General features: G+C 46.4%; 2 protein-coding genes across 3 annotated transcripts in view; one reads left to right on the top strand and one right to left on the bottom strand.

Moving 5' to 3' along the window:
- LOC124196504 (B-cell lymphoma/leukemia 11A-like) overlaps positions 1–25,590 on the top strand; it is a 35,530-nt gene extending 9,940 nt beyond the window's left edge. Inside the window, exons 2-3 of one of the 2 annotated variants that reach the window (XM_046591617.1) lie at positions 3,122–3,592; positions 19,604–25,590. In XM_046591617.1, coding sequence (XP_046447573.1) covers positions 3,122–3,592; positions 19,604–22,659 — 3,527 coding nt within the window. In that variant the 3' untranslated portion in view covers positions 22,660–25,590. The remainder of the gene's footprint in view (positions 1–3,121; positions 3,593–19,603) is intronic. The other variant, XM_046591618.1, reaches the window with a different exon arrangement.
- Positions 6,907–9,462, bottom strand: LOC124196505. Its single transcript, XM_046591619.1, has 2 exons — positions 8,691–9,462; positions 6,907–7,184 (listed from the first exon to the last, which is right to left on the bottom strand). The coding sequence occupies exons 1-2, from the start codon at positions 9,425–9,427 to the stop codon at positions 7,097–7,099; spliced, it is 825 nt and encodes a 274-aa protein (XP_046447575.1). The 5' UTR covers positions 9,428–9,462; the 3' UTR covers positions 6,907–7,096.
- Positions 25,591–25,909: the final 319 nt, after the last annotated feature.

Raw genomic sequence — 25,909 nt, forward strand, 5'->3', positions numbered from 1 at the left:
ATAAGACGGAGCTCGGCAGCTCCTTGCGCTTCGTCTGTCACTTTTCCGGTAGTCGTTTCTTTGTTTTTACTTGCATGAACTCAAAGGAATATGGACGAATTTGGACGAAAACGAGAGCTGAAATTCATATCAATATTTAATATCGTATCGTGAAGCGTCAACGACCACCGGACATGCGACGCTTACGCATTCACAGCCCTATAGCTGCTATATAGCTAGGGGGCAAGGTGGCAAGGTGGCCGGCCCAACTGTCAACACATGTCCTGCATCCGGCATGCCGATTAGTAGTTGAGTCCACGAGTGTGTAAAATAATAACAAGTGCTCCAGAAATCTATATAGAAGCGGCGTAGCGTGCTGGTCTGCGTGTGTCTGTGGCAGCGAGTGTGAAAGAGAGGGATACAGACAGACGCAGGGGCAGGACACAGGGCAGACACACACACACACACACGGAGCGTGCGCGCATTGGCTTATTTATAACCGGGGAAATGATGGACGTGGTCAGACCTTTAACCGGACGTGCAGCTTATGGCGCGACACCGCGCGCGTCGAGGCCGCATGGCCAACTGGGCCCATCCGTCACACTGTCAATTCTGACGTCACTTGGCTCCTTATTTTCATTTTGATTAGGACCCCGACGGAATGAAACAAGAACGCAAAAATGACGATGAAATAAACAAGAAGAAGAAAAGAGAAAAAAAAGGGGAAAATAAAATATCAGGAGATGAAATCAGGTCGGTACCGGTTGGAACCGACTTCGGGGGTACATGGGAGGAGGAGGACCGTGTGGGTGGCGCGCGCTATTGTTTCCCTTTTCGCTGCATCTTTCCATTTCATCTTGGCTTGCGGTCGAGGCTTTTTCGGTCACTATTGATACCAATCTCATCCGACGGCCAAAAAGCCAGCCGTGCAACAAAAACGACAGCAACAACAAAAGGACACACAAAACCAAAGTTGGTGGGGACAGAAAAAGACTCCATGCGAGGATAGAAAAAAACCACCAAAAACGGACGCCACAGGAAGTGTATAGATTGTTGCTACTTATATCGAGATCAGCAGCCACTGGAGAAAAGGGAAAAAAAGAAGAAAAACAGAGAAACGCAGGGAAAAGTACCGCAAGTATCCGGAGCGAGTAGCGCAGAGGATGCTGTGGCGTCCGCTCACATCACCCATCGGATGTTGGCTACTTGAGTGTGTGCACCGACTGCACTCCACCTCTCAAAACACACACACACACACACGGCCTCTAATAAATCGTGAGAAAGGAACTTAGACGACTTAGGAAGAAGCGGAGGAATCTTCCTAAGCTCCAACTAGAATGTATGGAATATCTATAAGTAAGGAGCGGAAGAAGAAGCTAAGAAACAAAAAACGTCGGGGGTAGATTTATTTATTCCGGGTTGCTGCTGCTGCTGCTCCTGTTCCTCCCTCACCGAAAATGTCGACTTCCTTTGGACATTTTTTTATTTTTCCTTTTTTCCTTTTTTCTTGGATAAGAAACTTGGCCTTTTTGTGTATTTTCTTCGTAAATGTGTGTGTTATGTGTCGTTGTTGTTACCCCCCTACCCCTCTCTCTATTTGGCTCTGGTTCTCCCGTCCGTCCGTCCGTCCGGGCGTGTAACTCATTCCTCTATGTGATGGAACCGGCACGCCGCGCTCCACCCTTTACGCGCTTGTTTTCCTCCCTTTACTAGACTCATTCCCTCGCCTTCTTCTTCTTCTTCTTCCTTCTCTTTGGGCCTCTTTGTGACTTGCTGTCGTGTGTTGGTGTGTTACCGATGAACTTGGCGGAACATCCTGTTGTTTGTTTCGGCAACCAGATACTGTTGGGAACGTTCCATAACCCCCTTTTCCTCGGTCGTGTCACAAGGCGCAACTCCTTAGCCAACTCATTCCCCCCCTCCCCCCTTCTCTATTGCATTTTCCCCCGGATTCCCATGCGACGAGGGAGAAACAAGAGGTGAAGGGGGGGAAAGGAGGGCAATCGGATGTCTTGCATCACCGTTCATCCCGAAGTTTGGCATTGGCACGACATTTTATTTTGAGGGCCCCTCTTGGAAATATGACGGCACTTTCCCTAAGACGCCAACACCAAAACCCATTCCAAACTGGCCCGTGAAAGCCACCGTCGAATGAAATCCGAGATTTCAGCGGTTGGCTTTTTTTTTCCTCACCCCTCTTTCCTTCTCGAGGTTACTAGTTCCGCCGTATTGTGTAACGAGGTCTCTTTTTCCCTTCTCTTTTCCAAAAGAGCTTGATAAGTGCGGACGTTTAAGGTGGACTAACTAGGAGAAGGGAGAACCAAAAAATTGGGGAGAAAAACGCCCAACTTAACGAATCCTCCAGTGAAGCCCTCTCATCCATTTCTTTGGAAACTATGGCATTTTTCTCTCGTTCCTCTTCAACTTTGATTGAGTTCCCTAACTGTTGTTTCGTTGCTCTGTGCGTGCTGAATTCACACGAAACAAAACTTCTTATTCAGTGATGATAAGAAACCAAAAATGTATTTTAAAAAACCAAAAACAATGCGACATCTTAAAGCATTCACGCGTTAAATTATGCCCGGAACTTTATTATTTTTATTCTAGAGCCACACCAAACGGCTTTCCAATCTCCAATAATTTGGTTCTGCATACCTTTTGTGCTGTTAAAATTGTTATTCAAACTCTAATAAAAGAAACGATCGGTAAACTAAACACATAAAAACATAACAGAGGCCTAGATGAAAGAGTTGACTGGAGCGCAAAGTGAAGATCCACCCAGTATTAAAAATTAATTTTTCCCTTCTTTTTCTTCTTCTTCTTCTTCTTTCATATGAAAGAAACAAATCAAAAATGGCTTTTCGAAGTCTTGGCTGTATTATAGCTTTTAAAATTCCAGCTAGAGTCGGCCGTCCAATGACGATGGAATCAAGAGCGAACAAGTAGAGAACGTAGATTTTGTTTAGCCTCTTTCTAATGTTTTGGGCGTCGCTACGCTCGGTTGATTCCACATTGTTTTCGACGTTTTTTTTTTCTTTTTCCTCTTCTTCTTGTATTTCTGGGGTTGTTTTTCAGTCTTCTTCATTTTTTTTTTTCTTTTTTGTTGTTGCTGTTGTGTTGTTGTTGCTGTCACGCCAAGCAGAGCCGGAAGAAATGGCTCCCGATTCGCTGACGTGCGGCGTCTGTAGGAAAGAGTTCCCGCTGGGGGAGATCGTCCGCTTCATCCAACACAAGGTCCTCTCTTGCAACAAAGAAAACTACCGGGTAATGTGCGCCCGTTCCGGCCGCGGTGGTGGCGGACCTGACGGTGACGACCTCCCGCTTCAGATCGACGGCGGTGGGAGTAGCGGGAGCACCGCATCCGTCGCTACGGGATCCGTCTGCTTGAGAAGGCCCAGCATTTCGGCACCAATCAACAGTCGCCGGTTGACGGTTGCCGTCTCGTCCTCATCAACCCCGGCCAGTGGCGCCGACGACGATATGGCCACCGAGGGCGGAGCAGTTGGACAGAGCGGCTCGTCTTATTCCGTCAAAGCTGAAGGAGAGGAGGATCGCTCCGGCCCGGGCAAAGGCCCCACCACTGCTGATGCCGGATCCAACACGATCAACTCCGGTAAGAAGAACCATCCATCTTATTCTACATCGATTTCAATTGGTTCCAAATTGTTCGCCTTTCACCACCCTCAAGACATACGAAGCAAAAAAGACTAGACTGAACGAAAGGCCTTTCAAAACAGATTCAATGAATATTTAAAAAAAACCTTAAATCAAATCCGCCGGAATCAAGAACCAAAGAAGAAGGCAATCGCACAAGAAGAGTCGATACAAAATAAGTACGGGCCTAAGCCTAGGCATTTCAAGCCGATGGAAAAAAAAAAAGAAACCCGCTTGACCGATTCAATCTCTTGGGGGAAAATAATGGTAGTAATAATAAATGGACATTGGCATGTCGGTCCGCACGAATTTAAATGTAGCGTGTCCGGGAAATGCCGGACTATGAGTCCGAGACGCTTGACGAATCATCGTAAAAATAACGAATGAAAAGATAAGATGAGGAAACAACGCCGACCACCGCCCCCGCTGAGCGCGGCGCTCAACGGTGGTCCGTTCCGCACAGAAATACTTTTTTTTTCTGGTTTTCTTTTTTCTTTTTCTTTTTCAGGATTTAAAACATTTTTATGTTAAAAATAAAGAGAGAGGGGAAAGAAAACAAAACAATATCAAATAAGAAAACGAAAGAAAAAAAACGAGTGAAGCGGGAAGAGTTTGAAGACTTTGAAATATTTCGTGTGTAATGTACAGACCAACTCTCCACGGTTTGGTGACTCGGACTTTTTCGAGCAATTGCCGGCCGCGGTTCTTTTTGAATGGTTGATACATCTTATCAAGATACTATTCGTGTATTTACTAGTATTCGGGGTTGTGGATCTTTTCGTCTTTTTTCTTAATTTTGCACACACTTTTCTCTGCCCCCCACCTCCCCCTACGTAAAGTGTAGGTAATTTCCTAGCTCTACGGATGGGAGGTATTTATTTACGCAAAAGTATCATGTAACCCTGTAGGTGTAAGGGGACAAAGTATAATTGGTATCAACTATTAAGTAATGGGGCTCTGTTCTTTGAAAGTTGTGGACGCGCAAACACACACAAAACCCTGCATCCGCCCTAGAAAAAGAGGAAGGCTAGTTGGATTTGACTTATTTTTTGCTGTGGCGCTGGTTTTCTGACGTTTCGTGTCGGTGATGGTCTGCCAAGCGGATCGAAGCGACAGATTCTCTCTTTCTAATCATTCTTGTCTTTCATTCCTTGTTTTTATCTTTTTTTTTCCTGTCCATCCCTGGACTTCTCGGCAACTTGAACGCGCAATCCCCAAAGGAAAACCGGTGTTATAAAGAGCTAGAGATAGAAAGATAGAGAGAGAGACAAGATAGACAGAACTCACTGGCCCTGCAGACCAGTTATCTGCTGGTCTGCATGGCTTAACAGACCAGAAACAACCCTCTCGTCTAACAAAAACCAAAAGACAAACAAAAAACAGTGGCGTTGGACTTGGATACGAACCATTACCGCACCAACAGAAGATGTCCAAAAACAATCACGACACACCGATTCATTTGTACCCTTTGAAATGTCGTCGTCGTCGTCGACATCTTCCTTCTTGTTTTACGCAACCTATTTTGATGACTTTGATTACGACGCTTTTACTTGATCAAATTCCTCCAATCTTTTCAAACAAAACTGAAACTTGACATTTTCTTGTCAGACCTTGACTAGCCTGGATGGTAACTATTAATAAATTCGAGTTACTTTCCAGGTCCAACAGCGCAGAACATGGGCATGATTTGCTTCGTTCCTCGGCCGCCCAGGAACAATTTGGCTTGCCAATTTTGCAGACCTTCTTTTAGACATAGTATACTAGATACGCTATATATCTGTTCCAGAGATAAAAGAGTGCGCCAGATAAAGGAAAAAGAAAACACGTATACCAAAATTAAACAAATTCGTGACATTCTTAAACGCTTGTCTGGTTCTCTACTCAAACGGCACTATATCAACTCTTGCTCGCTATTGTTCGCTCTTATTCATTTTTTGAACTGAATTTTTTTTCTTTCCGAATTTTTTTCTCCGTTTGTGCCTTTTTTTTATGATTTGATTTTTATGGCGAAACTTGACTTTCGAGCGTGTTTTCTTTCTCTCCAGCACCAACTTCTTTCACTGTCCTCACTTAATAGCTGTCGTGCTTCATAATTTTAGTCAAATACGGGCCCGTATAACATGGCGGCGATTTCGAAAGCTTTCAAATGCTTTGCCGCCACCATTCTTGTGCATTGCGGAGTATCTTCATCTATATGTATGTTGACTATCCGGAGAGAGAGGTTGGGCTGGGTGTTTAGGATGGATGTCTGATCAGAAAGAGGGCGGGCAGGCTAAAGGTAACACAAAGAAAAAAGAAAATAGTCGGCGGAAAACAAACAGAAAAGTCAAATATAACAAGCAAATGGAAGACGGTAATGAAAAGAAAAGAATCGCTTGCGTTTGATATGTCTATAATAAAGTCGTGCAGGTGTTACCCCACACAGACTGGTGTAGTATCCTTCATCCGCCTTTATTTTTTCTCTCTCTCTTTTTCCTGTTATGAGCACCGAGTGGTGGCCGTAGCGCTCTGACCCGTTGGTGGTAGACATGTTCCGTTCGAATGTCGAAGCTCACGCACGGCCCAACTTTATTTATTTATTTTTTTATTTTGGAAAGCGGCTCTTCTTTTCTTCAGGTTACAGTAAAAGGCTTCGAGTGTAGAGTAGACACAATTCAGCGGCGATGAGATTAGCCCAGCAGAAGAAAAGAGCCAAAAGACACAAAGTGGAATAATGAAAGAAAGGAGGAAATAACGAATGGAAGGAAGAGAGTGAATGGAGACGAAGAAAAGAAAAAGAATGAGCACGCGTCTCGGAGCATTTAGCAACGCCCCGCGTGAAAGACCATTCGTTCCACATTTCAATTCATCTCACCTCCCTTTCACGTGTGCTGCCCGTACGGCACACAGTCGCAACGCAACGCGCACCCAGCCACGTTGCGTCTATTTACCGAAAGGGAAATAATCATAAAAGAAGGAAAAAATCTATTCCCGGGTTTGAGGTCGTTTGGGTCACTTTTGCTGGGCTAGTCCGTTTTTGCTCGCAAACCACTACCCCCCTCCTTCTAAAGATTCGTTGCATTTTCGTGGTTTGATGGTTCCGCTGTATGCGCCGTCAAAGTTATTGAACGGTGATGTCAGTCCGCCCTTTTTTTCTCTTTCGGGGGAAAAAAAATAAACAACACACGCACACACGTACACATTCTTTAGAGGCATCAACAATTTGTAAATTGTTCGAGCGAGCTTTAGCTCGCGATGAGCAATTTGGATTGTTGGGGGAATGGAGTGAAGACATTGACTGTGTGCGACCTCTATATTTCAGCTGCTTCTCAGCAAACAAAAGAACAACAAAAACGGGGGATAGGTGAGAGATGGCGCTCAGGTGGGCGGACCTTTCCCTTAGACACATCAGAATTGGAAGCAAAAACAAACTGTGGATCTGGCTTAACGGAAAATGTGTAAGGTGATCCATGGTTCAAATGGCCTATTTGTTGTTGTTGTTCTGATCGCCTTTATTGGCGGGATTGGGTGAGCCACGGTCGAAATTGGATCTGCGGCTATCATTGTTGTATCTAGCAAAAAGATAGAAGGAAAGAGGAATTAGTGGGCCGTCAATAATCAGATGCTGCACCTAATTCAAGTTAAATAATATAATGATAACGGGAATGAAGTGGGCGGGATGGGTGGTTAGAAGACAGTCAATGTCTTCACTCCATTCCCCCAACAATCCAAATTGCTCATCGCGAGCTAAAGCTCGCTCGAACAATTTACAAATTGTCGGTAAATTCGTTCGACATTGACTGTGTCTTTAAAGCAAGATATAATCAGATATAATAAGATATAAGATAAGACCCCCTGATGGTCGACAGTTACCAACGCCTGATTGAAAATTGGAGCTCGTGGGAGCCCTGCTGGACTGTGTAACATGGATGCGCCACCAAATCGGCATTTCGTCTAAAAAGGCGTCAATACTCTTTCATACGAATAGTTGTCGGAGGGTTCCTTCCCACCGTGCTGCAGCTCTTGCTGGAATGAAAATTAACAAGGAAAAGCTAATACCTCCTTGACGCCAGACAACAGAGAGTTGTGGTTCCGTTGCTTACACCAACTGCTCCAAGCGACCTCAGCGGACTGGTATGCAGGGTGCGTATTCGATCGAATTGCTCCCAGTATGAGCTCGATAATTTCCTTCGGAAAGGTTCGTTCTTCCAGACAACTCCGGAGAACCACCGAGCGATAAAACAGATGGATTCGTTCCTGTCAATGGATGACCCTCCCCCAACGGGGAGATCAGCCTACTTGGATGGGAAGAGAAGGAGCGGAATTTCCGTTGCTAGCTCTATCAGGGACGGGAGGTCAGTGGTGTTGCTAGGGCAATCTCGGCTAGTTTCCTAGTCCTTATTCGTTTCATACTGCCCCCCTCCCTTCTTTAAAAAGGATGCATCCGACGCCCTGGACAAATCCGTCGTCGGGAAAACTGAGCGGACGGCCAGATGTAAAATCTGCCTTTGAAACCACCCAAGAAGGATTTCTAAGAGCCTCTTGTAAACGTGCCGAAAGCGTAAATTGCTCTCTTGACCTGATCAGATGATCATCCGGTTTGGAATCTAAGGGGATCCGAAGAGCACGGAAGTGTGCTGGGGCAATTCTATACCCGTGCGCCGAGATTAAAATCTCATCCCAATAAAGTTCGAGGCGAAGGTCGTTCTTCCGCAGGAAGGTTACCACTCCCCTTGCTAGTCTGGTGAACGCCCATCACATTGAGTTTAAAACGAAGGAGGGGGGGGGCACGAATTCGAAGAAAACGCCCCCATTTAAACTGAAGGAATTTCAAAAGGCCTTCAAAAATAGGAAAAAAAATTGAGACCGACAAGTATGAGTCAATCAAGTTCAACTTGGTGAGCCAACCCGCTCCCGAATAATTGGACGGGATCACAAATAGAATTTAGTTGTAGATATGGGGCCACCGTTGATAAATTCCACCGATCGAAAGCCGGTCTTGACAATTTAACATAAAAACGCGCTATGCGTCCAAGAGAAAAAACCCATAAAAGGAAAGGAGAATAGATTGGACATACCGAGATCCTTTAAAATTGGAATAGCGACCGCCTGAAGATGAAGGGGGGTGGCTGAAATCGCGACTCGATTGGCGTTGATCATGACCACCTTTAGATCCGGGCGCGCGAGGGGCTCCCGCGTTTTCGAGAGCGTTCAGAGTTTTCACTTGCTCGACCAGGGCCTGGGTGAACTTCGGACCGAAGAGGTGTTCTCCACCCGTTGGCAGGACAGCTTTGTCGTCTAGCAGTCCAATATTCTGCGGGTAGATTTGGGCCAGAATGTTGCGGCGTCGCGCGTTCGTGATGTCGTGGTACACCACCGCCCAGAGCTTCAGAGCTGTTTTGACCGCCTTGGCGTCGGCTCGGGATTTCTTCTTTTTCTTGAGCCGACTTGCTAGAAACATGATGGGCTTGACTAAGTCAAGGATCTTGAAGGTTTGATTTCTGTAGATTTTCTCGATTGGGTCGATGTTGACCTTGGCTGCCGAAGATGACTTAACTGCCTTCAGCCGGATGTAGAATGCATCATCTAGATTGGGGTTGATCAGCAGGTCGGCGTTCTTCTTTAGCTTGGGTCTAAAGGCCTCTCTAGCACTTTTCGCTCGAGTGTCATCTAAACCCGATACGACCCAGTCGGCCAAACTAGCTGACTTTTCACTTGAGAGACGAAATTTCTTTACGCCTCCTCTTCTTGATGAGTCGGAGCCTGAACTACTAGAATTTGAGCTAGAATCGCTTGACTGTTCGGGATCCGACATGATGTTTGCACAACGAGAGCGAAAAGAGATCTGATGTGTCTAAGGGAAAGGTCCGCCCACCTGAGCGCCATCTCTCACCTATCCCCCGTTTTTGTTGTTCTTTTGTTTGCTGAGAAGCAGCTGAAATATAGAGGTCGCACACAGTCAATGTCGAACGAATTTACCGACAATTTAAGAAATGAAATATAAAAGAACAGATCTTGTGCTCGTCCAGCGCGTGCTCGATCGCTCTTACCACACACGGATGGCCGTTTTCTTTCTTTCTCTTCTTCCTTTTTATATTGCCGTGTTGTTTTCGTTTTTGTATTCTTCTCTTTTTGGTCGTCATTTCTCTTTGCCCATCGTCGTCGTTGTTGTCGTCGTCGTCGTCGTCTTGTGAAACCAACCGATTGCGCCATCACGGCTGTCGTGCGCATTGAGTTTGCGGTCTTTTTCTGACTCAGGGTCCGTCCCCATCTGCCGCCCCCTCGCTATCATAATGCTGAATCGAACGAGTCATTCAGTGGTGGTCTCTCCATTCCAATCGGCAGTCTCCTTTGGCATCAGCATGAAGAAGAGGCAGGACCAACACGCGACACGAGAAAAGGCTAGACGGAGAAACAAAACAAAACAAAATCAATAAAAAAGGAGAAAAGATCGCCGGGGATACATAGAAAGACGAAGAATGCGATTACGAATCGTTCAGGAGGTAGAAAAGAGACAAAAAGACTTTTGACTTTTGACTCCCTGCGAGGTTTCCTCGTAACCCCCCGCACTGCGTTGCTTTCTTCATCGCCCAGCTTGTTTTGATCGCAAGTGCAGCCGTGCCGTGCCGCGATATGATGATGATTTACCCGTTGGGAACTAACCTCGCCCCCGTTCGCAGGGAAAACAATTAACGAAATTTCAAAAAAAAAAAGTATAGGGGAAAAACAAGACGCATCAATCAACCCAAACACTCTTTCTCTAAACTCTTGCAATAACACCTGCAATTTTTCTTCGAAAGATAATCAGTTCAACGACATAGGGAGACCAAAGCGTAAATTGTAGAATATTAAAATATTGCATCAAAATTACTATTGTTACATTTCTTTTTTACATTGCGTGTCATAGAAGTGTCGTAGAAATGAGAACAAATTAACTGGTTGGATTTTGTTGTCGAATTGAAAACTGGCCGATTTGAGACAAGAAAAAAGAGCGTGAGTCACCCGTTATGAGAGCAGCGTCATTGAGATACGGGCGTCGAGAAGCCCAGCCGAAAGAAAGAAGAAGAAATAATAATCACATAAAAAAAAGGGGAAAAAGAAAAGGAAAACATCATCTCGCACGACGAGCGACTCCAGTCGACTGCGGTGGGGGGGGGCAGCGGGTGACGAGGACCACCTGCCACTCTGCTGCGTGTGTGGGGCATATAGGGAGGCAGATAGTTGTGGGGGTCGCGGCCATATAGCCATCTTACCTTGGCAAGTTAACTGCGCAATGACATATCGAATCTGCCTTGGCTCCTCTCCCCTCTCTCATATCCTTGGTGGCCTCTCCTTATATGCGTCCCGTTGCCTGACCATTTTGGTGGTCCGCCCTCTTCATCATCATGGTCGCCACCGTCTGTACAGAAATTAAGGCCACGAATTGTTTCACGTTGGTGCCAAATTAAAAAATGGGAAAGAGAGAGACACCGCGCCTCCACCATGCACCACTCCCCACATGCGCCTCCAGTCCGTCTCCCAGACTCGCCTGCCCTATCCTTGGCGAGTGGCTACTTACCCGCTCGCCATAGAGCGGACGCTTACGCACTACTCCCGCACACAGAGACAACAACAAAAAGGCGAGACAACGAGAAACCACTCGAACGACGACGATGAGGAGCCAGGGCTTGGGAATGAGGTAAAAGACAAAAAGGCAATGAGAAAATGGGGGGGAAAAGTCGGTCGCTGAGGCAAGGGCCTTCATCGTGGGAGGTCGGCATCACTGATGGCGACCCCCGAAAAGAGGCAGAAAAAGTCGTAATACGTAGATACACACATACATATATGTAAGGTATATTTAAAACAACAAAAGCAAAAAAGAAGTCACGTCTGACGGGATGTTGCGTTTTGGTTATTTGTACGTTTGCGGCCCGAATAGTCGGGAGAGGATAGATGCAGTGTGCTATATGCTCCCTTTCTCTTGTTCGACTACAGCCAACCTCGCGTGCATACTCTATTGGATTTTTTTTTTCCCTTTTTTCTTTTCGTTCTTGTGAAGAATCTTGGCTGCTGCTTCTTATCTTTGTCGTTTTGTTTTTGGTGACATTCCCCTTTGTTTCTTGGCAATGACACGTTCAATGTGATGCATCAAATCCCAGCTAGTAGACTCCTCTGGTAGACACCGAGTCCAAAAGAGAAAAGACTGTCTTAGAAACAAAAAGAGAGAAAAGAAAATTGTGTATAGCAGCAGCGTAGGTGGGCGTCGCTTCCTTTCTTGTCGCATTTCCAAACAAGATGTTGTGTAGTCTGTAGGATCCCTCGTGATCACGATCAAGATCCGGCTCGCTCCCTACGTACTACTATAGAAGATGTGGTGGTAGAATTGAAGATGTCGAAGAAACTCCCAAAAGGCGAGTGGACCAGGGACAAACAAGTCGCTGATGATGATCGTTTGACGGTTCATGTGTACTTATTATGGACGCATTAGGCCACATCGTTGACTTGTCCGGGCATCTCTTGCCAACCGATAAATCTCAGGGGCTGAAGAGGGAAGAGTATAGCGAGGGGAGAAGGGAGGCGAGAAGCCAATGTCCGACATCAATTAGGCCCCGGCGTGGACCACGTCTAATCGTCCGTCTCTGTCGCAGAAGCAGAAGCAAATTGAATTTGCCGATGACCTCTTTTTTTCCGCCCGCCAGCAGTCTTCCATGTTGTCGTGTACTTTTTCTTTGTCTTCCCGGCTCGTCTCTCTCGGAGGAATTGTGATGATCAGCTCGCTAATGAGCGTCATGCTCCGCTCGTCTTACCCCAACCTACTCCCTCAGACTTCTTGATCGATTCTTTATGATTCCGTTCTTGATTCTCGGACGGTCACGTTTGCGACCCTAATTTTTGGTTCGGGACATCGGGTCAGAGAAAATATTCGACTTTCAGCTATTTTTATAGGCGCGCAGAAAATGCGACGCGGAAAGATCAATCCCAACCGAAATCGGGATTTTTACCTGCTGATGAAATGGAATCGAAACGTAGACAAAACAATAAGGAAGGAACAGGATAGGGAAACAAACAGCGAACCAGAAGAAGCAAAATTGACTGTGCAGTTCGTCCCCTCTATATAACCACAGACACAATTAAAGCCAAGTTTTTTTATTTTTTCGAAAACGAAGGGCGAATGACGAAGCAGAGTTTGCCTTTTTTGTTTGACGTTGATTATGTTTGCGCGAATCGACCCTCTCGGCCGTAACTAGCTGATTATGCTACCGCGCTAAATGGAATAGTCAATTGAGAGCCTCTGTTCTTTCGAAGGCAATAGAGCCATTCTTTTCCAATTTACCTTTTCCTCGTCGTTGCTTCTTCCTCGACAAGATTATCGTGTTTTTTTTTATATCTTTCTGCTGACAATTTCATTATTGTTTGACTATTCGTCTTGAAAATGCGACAAAAAAAATGGGAGAATTATTTTCAAAATCTGAAAGGAGAGTAACCGTGGCAGAGCGACATAAATTTGTTGAATCTTATTTTGAAGGAAACCAAACAAACGATAACCATCATCTACAGACTTCCATTTAAACCTCTTCAATCCCAAAATAGGAGGAGAATATAAACAAAACCAACGGGAAGGAAAAGAAGAGGAATTGGTGAAAAAAATAGGAACTAGAAAGACGACGGAATAAATTCAAGTGAATAAAAAAGGGGAAGGTGAAAAGAATGTCGTCGTCGACTTTGATCGAGCAGCTGGGAAATGGTCGAAGATGAAGAGAATGGTCGAGTTCCTTATATTTGGTTTTCTTTTTAATTATAAAATTTGTTTTTCTTTTTCTTTTATTGAATTCATTTGCGTTTCGAAAAAGAGTTGGAAAAGAGACTTTTAACTCATGAGTAACGCTCGGTCGGTTCGGTAGATGCTCATTAGCTAGTGCATAGGTCTCTTGTCCCTTTTGACGTGAGGCGATTGCTTCTCTTTTCATGTTCCAAATGTCTGGTCTGTGGAACCTGCGGAGGAGTCAAACGGAACGGACAGAGTGATATATTTAAAAGCGAGTGGGTGAAAAGAACGACGAGAGTTAGAAGGTCGGCACAAGTCGCCGCGCGCCACATTTCAATAGTTTCTTAAAGAGCAGCTGAAAGTGTAGTGTACAACCATGGCATGTGCATCGAATCGCCCATCCCACTCCCTTTTTTTTTCTTTCTTTCTTTTTTCTTCCTTGCGTCCGTTTCGCGGACGCGGCCGGATTTTTCAAAAAAGGGTTCGACATTGGCGACCCTTCAGCTATTTTGGCACTCTTTCGAGGCGTAAGCAGTATCGTAAGTTGTCCTTTTTTTTCGCGCAACTGATCCATGGTGGCGTCGTTCCTTTTTCTTTATTAAATTTTGCTTCTCGCTTGCCCAGAGTGTGTTACCTTTCGCGGCATTCCGATTTGTATCCTGTGGACCGTGGGGGGGAAAAAGCGGGAAAAAAGAGGCGAAGGGAAAAAATTTAAATTCTTCGACCGGTTTTGAATTGAAATAGGAAAAAAAAAGATTGGAGATTGAAAGGAAAATGAATCGAGGGGAAGGAGGTGGTCTTCGTGCAACGCTCGTGATAGGGTCATGGGCGTGTGAACAAAAAAATGAAAAATCTCGAAAAATGCGCTGTGTCTTTTCCCATATGTTTTTTGTTTCGTTTTCCCTTGATTATTTTCCCGTGTAGAGAGGGGGAGGGTCGATTGGTAAAATATCTCAGATTTCCACGGCTTTGATGGGCAACGCCAGTGACTTGAATTGTAGGCTTTGTCTTGCTGGCCTCACAAACACGATTGAGCTCCTGTCCTTGGCATTCAAAACTCACTTTTCCTATTTGGCAGTGGGGCTCGGAAAGATGATGATGATGATGCTGCCTGCCTGCCGACATGTCCGTCTGCCGTATCGCTGTTCTTTTCTTCTCTTTACCTCTCCGCTAGTTCATAGATCACGTTCTAGACATTCTTGGCCTGCATTGACCATCCATTATTCTTGCATTGCCAACTATACGAACGGCTTTGTTGGCCGGCAAGGCGGTCGCACTTGACTCTCTCTCTCTCTTTCTCTTACCGATGTCTGGCGGGCCCATCCGTCGGCGGTACAACCCATTTGACGCAATCTTCTAACAAAAAAAGAAATGTCTCCTTTGAAAAGGAGGCCGCCGTCGCCGCTCGGTCAGACATGGCCGCCCAAAATCGCCAACACTCTGACGCGACCATTTCAGCATGAATATATCTTTTGCCTTTTGTTTGTCGTCTCTCTCTCTCTCCTTGTAATTTCCCCTTCACACTTCCTTAATGTTGCATTTGAGTTCAATGCATTCGGACTGTGTTTTTGGCGGCTGCTTCTTTTTGGGTACTTTACGGATCCTTGTAGTGGATGGGAGGAGAGCAAAACAAATGAAAGACAAATGGCATGTGTGACATCGAGCTCTGTTCTGTCCGAGCCGCCAATTGTGTTCTCTCATTGCAGGATGACATGGTTATCGAGTTTTAGAGTTCCCTTTTCTTTCTCTTGCCATGTCACATCCCTGCATATGGATAGGGATGAGAGCATGAGACATGTCTGACCGGCTAAGGGTCTAAATGAGGAGAAAAAGGGGTCGACTGTTAGAGGCTCTAGCTAAGAAAAAGTCTCGTTTAGCCACTACACAGAGGAAAAGGATGACAAGTGCCGCCACTCACTTTGCATTGCACGATGGCCAGTTGCTGCGCCATGAAATGAAAACGAAGGCGGTGGCCAAGTTGGCGGTGGCGTCGGAGATGGTGGGCGTCGGCGGCAATGGCCAAACTCGTAAAAAAACGGACCGTTGATTGAAAAAAAGGAACGAAAATAAAAAATTTGAAACAGGAGGGGACGAAAAAAAAATGAATAGATGTACGACGTGTATAGTATACCGTATGTGTACTATAAACAGGTCAGGTCCACTAACAAAAAGCAATACCGCCCAGCTATTGGCTCGTCCTCGTTTCTCGTGCTCAGCGTAAAAAGTCACGACATTTGAACGATGAACCAGCTGTCACCAAACCTCTCTCTTTGACTCTCTTCCGCAGTCTGACTCTTCTCCTTTTGTCTCGCACAAGCGTCTTCACCTCACCCGCGGTCACATCTATAAGCACGTAGGACTATTCCCGTAGTAGGCTATACGGCTTCTGCGCCACCGGTTTGTAACCGATTTGGAAAAGAAAAGGAAAAAAATAAATTTGAAGGAAACTCGAGTCTCTTTCGGCTATTGTCTGCTGGGTCGAATACTCGAAACTTTCTGTCTGTTTTTTCGTCCATTTTTTGAAGGCCCTCTTGTGTTAAATACTTTTGATGAACTTGATAAACTATTCGCTCCTTAGAATATAGAAGCTAAGAGGTCGGGAAAAGGATGGAGCTTGTCAAGGTTCGTCGTCATTGGATTTTCATAATATTTCTTGCTTTTGACGATGTGGTTCTTGAAACTGGTTGGAATATGAGCGCGCTGGTTGCGTTTCCTCATTATCCGCTGCTTTTGTCGTCGATCGAGAGCCTCGTCCATCGTTGCGGGGACCAGCCAATTGGCCAGATTCTTTCCCAGTGGCCAAGTATAGACGAACGCCACTAGTGCTGCGCTGCTGTGTCGCGCTTGGTGTGTCCGTCGCGACGTCACCGTCATCGCTTCGGGATTCGGGCACTTGGATATCGGATCTAAACTTGGAATACGGGGGCTCAAACAAACTGGAACGTTGATTGATGAAGCCAGAGAAAGAAAATGAGAGAATACGCGGAAGAGGGAGAGGGAGAGAGCGATGCAAAAGCTGGAAACTCGAAAATAGAATGGATTGGTCAGCGAGAATTCCCCACTGTCAAAAAAAGCATGACATCCTCCATCTTCTTGATGCTGATGGCTGATGCAGATGCAGTCCCATTTCTACTTATTTTCAAATACCTGCGGCTCCTTTAGTTGCGCCTTTGCTCGCCCTGCCCCTAGTTGTTGTTTTCTCTAATTCGGATTCTGATGGGACAGTCGTGGGGAGTGTAGTGACTGCTGCGTGTGCTGCTGGCTGCTGGTTCCAGTCAGTTGTCGAGTTATGCATCAGGATCCGTCATTCGGCCTCAACGGATGGATGCTATTCTCTTCTTTCGGCTTTCTTCCTTTTTCTCTTTTTCCCTTTTTTTCTTTTCGCTGGGAAAAAAGATGAGTGAAGAGCGAGCATTAGCTGTTGCCGTGGTTATCCCATGTGAAGAGGAAAGGTAAATACTCTCCGTCAGGACATGAAGAAATATTGAAAAGAAGGAAAAAATGAATTATAGTCGATGCTTGGATAGTAAATAGTAATAGTATTCGGTTTTCGTGGTTGTCGATCAGTGTCATCAATCACTTGATAGACAAGAAAGCATGACCTCAACGGTCCACCTTCGTGTTTTTCCCATTCTTCTTCCACCGATTGCTTTGCTCGCTTCTACTGCGAGCTGCCAGTCGGGACGGTAAATTCCGACCGTTGGCGTATATTGGAATTCGACGATCGAGGCAGCGGATGAAAATCAGGAAGTTTGGCATTGATTCGTTTTCATGCGATGCCATTACACGACTCTATATCAAATCCGCCTTCAATTACACTGCCATTACCGAGTGACCGTGTAACAACGTGCCTATAGCTGACGAGTCGAGGCATTGAAGCGTAAAAGAAAGAAAGAAGGAAAAGAAAATAACAATCAAATGAAAGGCTAATTAGGCACTTGACGTACATTGTAGAATGTAGTAGCAAAAACCACGAGTTTTTTTTTTTTTTGTTTTTGTTTTTGTTTTCTTATTCTTGCGTGCACGGTGCACGGTGACTGTGGTGCTGGCCGGTACCAGCTCAGCGGGACATGAACACAATCAGAGATGAAGTCGTGAAACGATAGAGATAATGAGACGGGAGCTGTTGTTTTTATTATCCATTGGCTTATGCATACATATGCTAATGACTGCACGCTGAGTGAGCCGGCTCCTCGACCCCAGCAGTCAAGTGATTCATCGGCCGACTCCGATACATTTTTTCAGCTGCATTTATTTGATGAGGAAAAAGAGAGGCGCTGGATGGGAAACAACAACGGCAACAAAACAATCGTCGTGTATATTCGTCGGGGTCTAGATAACTAGCTAGCCCCGTAGACATGCTAGCCGTCCATCACGGCCGGGAGCTTTTATCTCTCGATCGACGACGATCGAATACATCTTCATGTTGCACACATGAGAAAGTTTAAGGGGAGAGAGAGAGAGAGAGAGAGACGGAATGAATAGAGAGGATCGTGATTTGTGTTCTTATAGCCCTTCGTTGTTTGACTTTTGTTTATCCTCCTTCGTCCGAGAAACAATACAAAAGAAAACAATAAATAAATAAGAGAAGGAAAACAAATTTCGAACTCGAGGGTAAATGAATGCTTAACACTCGTCTCGGAAAAGATATAAAGAGGAACGACAATGAGCAGAAGGAAATTGGAGAGAGAGAGAGAGAGAGAGAGAGAGAACCAACATCCACGACATGCCGAGATAATCAGTATCGTGATGTGAATATATTTCAAAGGAGGAGGATACAAGTACGTGGAAGTCTGGAACTTGAAAGAAAAAGAGGAATGCCGATCATGTAAATACCCCGTTTCATGGATGTTTCCTTTCTTTTTATGAAGCGATCCAACAACACAATAGGCCTATCCCTGGATCATACGTAATATGCCACAGATGATCACTGTAATTTAACAGCACGAAAAAAGCGTGTTGTCTGCCAGTTTAATTGTTGTCCTTTTTGATTCCCTGACATTAGTTCAAACAAGAAATGAAATATCTAATTTTTACGAAGTCCCAATGACAAAATAATTTTTTTTTGTATGAGAAAATGAACCTGTGCAGATTATAGTCTGTTTGACCGATCCATAACTGCTGTATAGCTGCAACTCGGATGTTGTTGTTTTTTTGGAGTTGATGCTACAGCTGCCTGGGTCTTTTTCTCCGGTCGCGACATCTTGCACCCACTGTGACACACATGCACAAAATTGAACCGTATAGCTCATTTTCGAACAGAGAATAGGGATTTCTTTCTTTCTCGTTTTTTCCCATTTTTTTGTGTGTGGTTCGAACCTTTATTATCTCTAGCGGTTATTCATCCACCTCAAAAAAGTAAAGGTTTTTACGCGGTAGGCTGCACATTTCCAGCTTCCCCCTTTTCAGCTGGGGAGCCCTCGAATCCCGTTAACCCTCCGCGTCCCTTCTTGCCCGCTTGTAATATCGCACAGTCTCCTTATCGTTTTTTGTGTGCATGCGTGTTGTTGTTGTCCATCTTTCACCCCTTTCCACACGTGTTTTTGATGTGTTCTCGTACGCATATCGTCCTAATTCTTCCTCTCTCCCACCCGGTGTGTGTGTGTGTGTGTGGTGTTGGAACAAGGACGTGGTTGACGAACGGTACAAGGAGGAGCCCCTCCTTTTTATTTTTCATTCGACTTGCATCTGCTTCCCTACATTATGTGTGGGTGAGGGTGAAGAAGAAGGAGGGGGTGACACAAAAAACTCGTGTTTACGTCAGTTCTACATATATAACGGATCTAATGTATAAAGAGTAGAAAAAAGAGGGAAATAGAGAGAGAACCAGATCCTCTTTCCTATAAATGCAAAACAAAATAGGAAAGAAAAAACAACATACGTAGCTGCTACAGTTGTGTACGTTTCCAACCCTTTTGCACCGTACACTGTATTATACCATATATGTAGATACATAATATAGAATACCGTTATACCCATGTCGCATTTTGTATTCCATATTCCATAAACGTATTGCATCCCCCCCACTCCCCTCTCTCCGGATTTTACTTGAAATGAAAAATCCAACATAATGCCCAACATTATTCAGGCTTTGGTTTTTTTTATTATTGTAATCGAGACTGTATTGTAAACGGAATTTGCGTGTTCCACACCGATTAGCTATTGATAGTTAAAAGCTTCGATTTATGTATATAAAGAAGATCAAATCTAACAAATTTTCTTTGTCTGTTTTGTTCTTTTATATAGAACCGGCCTCGTACGTCTGTTCTACATGCCAGCGACGTTTCCGCAGCGCTTGGATTCTGCTGCAACATGTCCAGAACGACCACGGTGTCCGGATCTACGTGCCGGACGGCTGCGGCGATTGGTCTGAACGTTCGGGAGCCACTGGCTACTCGTCGTCGTCGTCGTCCAACCACAAGAAATGCCCGACGCCTTTGTCGCCGCACGCTGCCGCCTCAGCTCACCATCACCACCACCACCAACAGCAGCTGCAGCAGCAGCAGCACCAGCACCAACAGGCCCATTCGGCCCATCATCTGCACGGCCTCAACCCAGCGTCGTTTGCCCCTCTGGCCGCCGCGTTGGCCAACCACCACCGCTCGACAGAGTCGGCGTCGTCGGGATCGGGTCAACGACTCACCAATTCGACGCCGCACTCGGTGGCCTCTCTGGCCGCTTCGTCGATGACCTCATCGATGCAACATCTGCCCTTCCCGTTACCTCACACGCGTCTGCCGCCTTCTTCGTCCAACAACAGCAGTGGCACCAGTAGTCATTCAGCGCGGACGTGCGGAAGCGGATCCACATCCGTCAACATGTCTGCCCACTTGCCATCGCCCGTTTCATTCCCCATGCTTCTCTCCGGCCTTGGCCAGCACTCGCACCAAATTTCGGCCGGATTGGATCCGCACATGCCGTTCGGTCTCTTGCGGCTGCCACTCGGCGAGCGACACTCGTTTGGCGCCTCTCTCAATGCCCAGCCGGCCGGCTATCCTCCGCGACCGTCTAGTCACGATCTGCTCCTCCGTGGTGGAGGAGGAGGAGGAGGAGGAAACGTGGGCGGTTCGTCCGCTAGCGCCGCCAGCGCCGAAAGCTTGATGCCTGAACACTTTCGTGCCGGGCTTCACGGGCTGTCGAGCCTGAATTCGTCCGGAATCTCATTCCCACCGCCGATCCAGGAATCTTTCGTCGGAGAGAGACCCACTCCTCCGGCCACCACTCCTTCAACGCCTCCCACCACCACGACGGCCACCTCCGTTTCAGCGGCGGCTCCCAGCATTCCGTCGACTGCAGCCAAAGATTCGGCCGATTTTTATTCACAGCGACTGCGCCAACTGGCCGGTAACGGACCTGAAAGTCCCAAAGCCAACGGACCTTCTTCCCGGTCCCGCTCCCCATCGCCCAGCTCGGCTAAAATGACGACGGCCAGCCCGCTCACGTCGCCAGTCGAGTCCAAGGCCAAGTCAGGGGACAACTCGACGCCGACGAGACCTTCGTTGCCGGCCACTGCAGGTGAGCCAGCCACCGAGGAATCCTTCTCGACGTCCAGCCCCAAATCCAGCGGAGACGTGCTAAGAGCATCGAGTCCGGCCGTGCGCGAACAACCAATGACGATGAAATGCTCAACTTGCGATTTCCGCTGTGCCACAACCATTGAACTGCGGCGGCACATCAGGACGCACCGTCGCATCCAGCGCGGCCGCTCCAGCGCCGCCCTGACTCCCGACTCGACCTCCCGTCGCGACCAGTACGGCTCGGCGGCCGAGGAGGACGACGAGGACGATTCCGACGCCGATTCCATGGGCGACGATCGCGAAGCCGGCGACGAAGAAGACGACGAGGACGAGGAGTTGATTGACGACAGCGACAACGAAGATGCCGAAGATGTCGACGTCCAGCGAGGCGGTCGCTCCACTGGCCAGCGTCACCACGGCAGAAAGGATGACGACGACTGCCCAGAAGATTTGACCATCAAGTCCAGTTCGGCGCCACCTACCCCGGCTCCCAGCGTTCCTAGCGACAAGCCGAGCCCCATCCAGCAGCATCCGCTCCATGCCCTGCAGAACTTGCGTAACTTGCACCACCACCACAACCCCAACTCTGTCGTCGAAGAGCTCATGGACAGTTTGGGCTTCAGTCATTTGCATCACGAGGCAGTTCAGGCGTACAAGGAATCGCTGGCCAAGAGCGGCGGCCTCGTCGTTGACGGAAGCAAAACGTCGAGCGAACAAAACGGATTTGTTGAAAAGATGTTGCGCTTCCGCGACGACCGCAAAAGTCTCATGATGCCTGCCAACGGGTCCTCTTTGGATCTGGCTCCTGGATTACTCCGCGCCCTGGATTCTCCGGTCCTTTCCTCAGTTCCCGGTTCCAAACGCTTGAAAATGGACTCGGAGAACCAGCACCAGCACCAGCGCGGAGGAGAGCGCGATGCCCGAGAGTCTCTTTTCGCTGCCGGTTTGTGGCTGCCCGGACTGCCTGGACTTCCCGGTCGCGACTTTTTCCCGCCTGGACTCACTGGTCCCATGGGTGCCATGGATCGTGATTTACTGGCTCGCACGGCCAAAATGGGCGGTTCCATTGGCGACAACAATCCCTTCAAGAACCTCAACTTTGGTATGAACCTGGGACCGTTGAACCTTGGCGGATCCGGGCCGGGCCATAAATCGGGCATGTCATCGCTGGCCGGTGGGCAAATGCAATCCGGTCACGGCGGCTCCCAGTCGGGTCTCCATTCTCCATCTGGCGGCAGCACGGTGGGCGGCGGCGGCGGCGGCGGTCTGCTCTCGTCGTCCATGAAGAAGGAGAGTCGCCGCAACGACACTTGCGAATATTGCGGCAAGGTCTTCAAGAACTGCTCCAACCTGACGGTGCACCGACGCTCGCACACGGGCGAGAAGCCGTACAAGTGCGAGCTGTGCAGTTACGCCTGCGCTCAGAGTTCAAAGTTGACGCGCCACATGAAAACGCACGGGCGCCTGGGCAAGGACGTCTACCGCTGTCGCTTCTGCGAGATGCCCTTCTCGGTCCCGTCGACGCTCGAGAAGCATATGCGCAAGTGTGTCGTCCAGCAGCAGAAGAAAGCGGCCCGACTGAATGCGGCGGCGGCCGCTGCAGCCGCAGCCGCCGCAGCTGCTGCCAACGGCGGGATGGTCGGCCAGGTCAACCTGATGATGCCCAACAACAACGCCACCAACAGCAGCATGTCGATGATCTCGGGCGGAGAAGATTCGGACGACGACATCGACGACGTCGACGACATGGACTCGAGCAACTCGGCCTCCAAAGAGACGATGTGAGCGCCAGATAAATGACCAAGTGATAACAAGTCATGAAGAACAACGGATCTAGAAAAACCAAACCTCGGTTTTTTCGACTGCTGACGTTAGTTGGAAAAGAAAGTAATGATGATATACAAAAATGTTCCTCTGGATTGTCTGGTCGGATTAAAGGCGCACGATGAATGAACGAGCGCCCTATAGTTCGGCCAGCACCAGGTCCCCCCTCCTCGTTCCTTCCATCCACTATCTTGCTCGTTCTCTCTCTCTCTCTCTCTCCGATCCCTCCACAGCGTTGAAGCCACAACGAGCAAAACTATCAACGGGCGCAAAAGATAGAGAAGCGGAAAATTCTAGACTACAGCGTCGCTAGCGGCGACGACGACGACGGGATGCAGATGAAAAACGTTCCCTTAAATGATCCTACCCAGTATTTGATGTGTTAATCCTGCAATATTATGATGAAGATGTTTGTGTTTTTGGCCCCAAACGTTCTTTCTTCGTTTTATGTCTTGTTGTTTTTTTCTTTTCTCCTTTTTGCTCTCGACACGTCATCTCTTTGTTGTCTTATACACCAACCGATCACCTGAATTTACGGATTGAATCCCAACGATGTGCTCCTCCAATGTCCTATACTTGTGTGCTTGTCCTTTCTCTTTACGTTCCTCTGTTATGATTATTATTTTCTCCTCCCCCTCCCCCCCCCCTTCCCTTTGTCCATTTTGACGATTTCATTGCCCCAAATGTCTTCACGATAATGAGCGCGGTGTCGTATTGCTATTCATTAACAGAAAGACACAACCACAAAGAGAAACCCCGTGATCCTCTCACAGGTTATTTTCAGAAGCTTTATGTCGATTACTTAGTCTTAGGTTCAATTTTCATACAGTCTATTTTTGATTTTCAAACCAAGACAGAAGAAGTAGATTTTCTTGGTATTTATAGTAGAGTTAGTAGACCATTGGAAGTCAATCGATTTTTTCTACATCTATATATTTTTCTGTTGGTTTCTCATTCCCTTGCTGTGTGAGTTGAACGACTTTTGCACTAATCACCGACCCAGTTTCCCCTCCTCACTGCTACACCCCCATCACTTTCTATACATCATTGCGCGTGTATTTATTTAGTCCTCAAAATTGTCTTGATCGAGTGATTGGAGGGACGTCTCGTTGACTTCATTTCTTCACTCGCCATTTGGTCGAATGCTTTAGTAAGAAGGGGATTTGTAATTGTTGTTGTTGCTGGCCAGCATCAACCGCAGTGCTAACTCGATTCAAACATTAAATATAATGAAAAACAAACAAAAAAAAATTATATTCTTCTGTCGAGTCTCACGTAATCGATAGGGAATTGACATCTCCCCCCCGTTTTGTTTTCTTTTTTCCAAGCAGGGTTTTTTCACGTTCAAGTATTGTTTTTCTTTGTGCGTGTCTGTTTCTTCGTCGTCTTCTTCTCTCTTTCTTTATAGAGCAAGGCGGGGTGTAACAATGTCGATTTCCCGATTACGGCAAAGTAGGAATAATCCAAACAACTTGGAAAGCAGGCGCACCATCACTGTCGCCACTATGTGTGTGTCTATGTGCCGAGAGATCAATAAACAAAATGGGCGAGTCCTGCACAGTTGTACAACACAGACACTTCCTCCTCCCCCACCCCTCTCTCTCTATCTCTCTCTTTCTTGATTAGGTTTTCCGTTTTCCTAGACGATGTAAGTACGTGGTTTACCGTTTGTGTCGAACCCACTGTTTGTTTATCAATAGAATCGTCTTAAAATGTCTATCCTGTTCTTCGTGAAGTTTGGACCTTGCTGTACAATGTCTCGATACCAAAGCCAGTGTGTTTCCTCTCTCTCTCAAATTGTATTTGGTTCCTCTCCTATTATGTCTCACCTTTACCAGTTTCTGCCACCATCACATAGTACATAACATACATACACTCGCCCTCAACTCTTATTATACGCCCCGATAGAGTTCCCACCTTTCCTCCCGCCACGAGGGACGACAAACTGACTATTTTTCAAGAGCATTTCGAGTCTCAAATTTTTTTTTCCCAATTATATTCACCAGTTGGTGAGTTCTAGAGGGGGACGTATGTTTCTTTGATTTGTTTGAAAGTGAATTGGTTTTTTGTTTTGTTTTATTTTCAATCGCTGTGTATTTCACGAGCGTTTTCTGCTGCGTGTGCTTGTGTTGCGAGCGTGCATATTGCGTGATTGCGTGCATATATGTGTGGGTTGGGTGGATGTGTACCACGAAAGCGTGCGATTGAAAAAAATGTCTTCTTCGGATCAGAAAGTGTGTTGCATCTAGTTCCATCACATCATGTTCCTGGATATCCACGGCGGCTGCTCTCCCCCCCTGTATTTCGGTGGCTGCCGTCGGATCAAAATCTTTTTTTGTTATTTTTGCTCGAATCGTTGTGGTTTCTTTTTTTCGTCCTTCATCATCAATATTTAATCGCCACTTCTTGTTTATTTTCCTTTGTCTTAATACCGGGGAAGGCGACAGTGTATTCATTTGTTTTCCGTCATTTGGAACATCCAGCATATATATATATATTCAAATCCCTCACCAAACAAGACACAAATCTATAAAAAATTACATTATTGTGTGGGTCCGTGTCGTCGCTGTTGAGCGTACACCAGTCATTGGAATCATTATTCAATCTGTTTTTTTTTTTCGGCGTTTTGTACTATATACAATCGATTTTCTTCTCGTCCCGCTGGAGGCTTCTTGACTCTTCCTTCCCATTTTCCAGCCATTATGCTCTGCACTCCAATCGACTGTACCTCATCTGTATTAGTTACAACAACAGAACACAAGAAAGAAAAAGAAAATCACCATAAAATTCACACCTTCAAGAAACAGTTAGATAAAATGCCGCTATACAAAAGAAACGTGCTTCATTCTTTGTTTGTTTGTGTGTGGGAATAAAATCGAAAAATTGAGTAAACTCGTTCGTCAATCATTTATTTCGCAGCGCTTTTAACATTACATTAAGACACACATTTACACAGAAAGTAGAGACTGAAACACGTCCAACTCAAGACGACAACGACTGCACGTTATCCTAGAATTAATCATATGAACAGCGGATCGAATTATTTACGTTCAAGTTTGGTACTTGAAACGCGCGCTCATTTAAGAGAATAAGTGGTTGTCATTAGGCAACAAAGGATCATTGTCTTGCTTCAAAACAAAATTAAATTACAAAACGCACAGCCAAAATCATCGATAAAACAATTAATAATTGCCACATAAATTTGAAACAT

The sequence above is a fragment of the Daphnia pulex genome, chromosome 6 (genome assembly GCF_021134715.1).
Source record: "Daphnia pulex isolate KAP4 chromosome 6, ASM2113471v1".
Taxonomy (NCBI): domain Eukaryota; kingdom Metazoa; phylum Arthropoda; class Branchiopoda; order Diplostraca; family Daphniidae; genus Daphnia; species Daphnia pulex.

Bases quoted from the DNA above. Each gene is read 5' to 3' on its own strand.
- LOC124196505 (XM_046591619.1), bottom strand. From the start codon at position 9,427: ATGTCGGATCCCGAACAGTCAAGCGATTCTAGCTCAAATTCTAGTAGT. The intron at 7,185-8,690 runs GTATGTCCAATC...TCTTTTTGCTAG, and splicing joins TCCAATTTTAAAGGATCTCG to ATACAACAATGATAGCCGCA.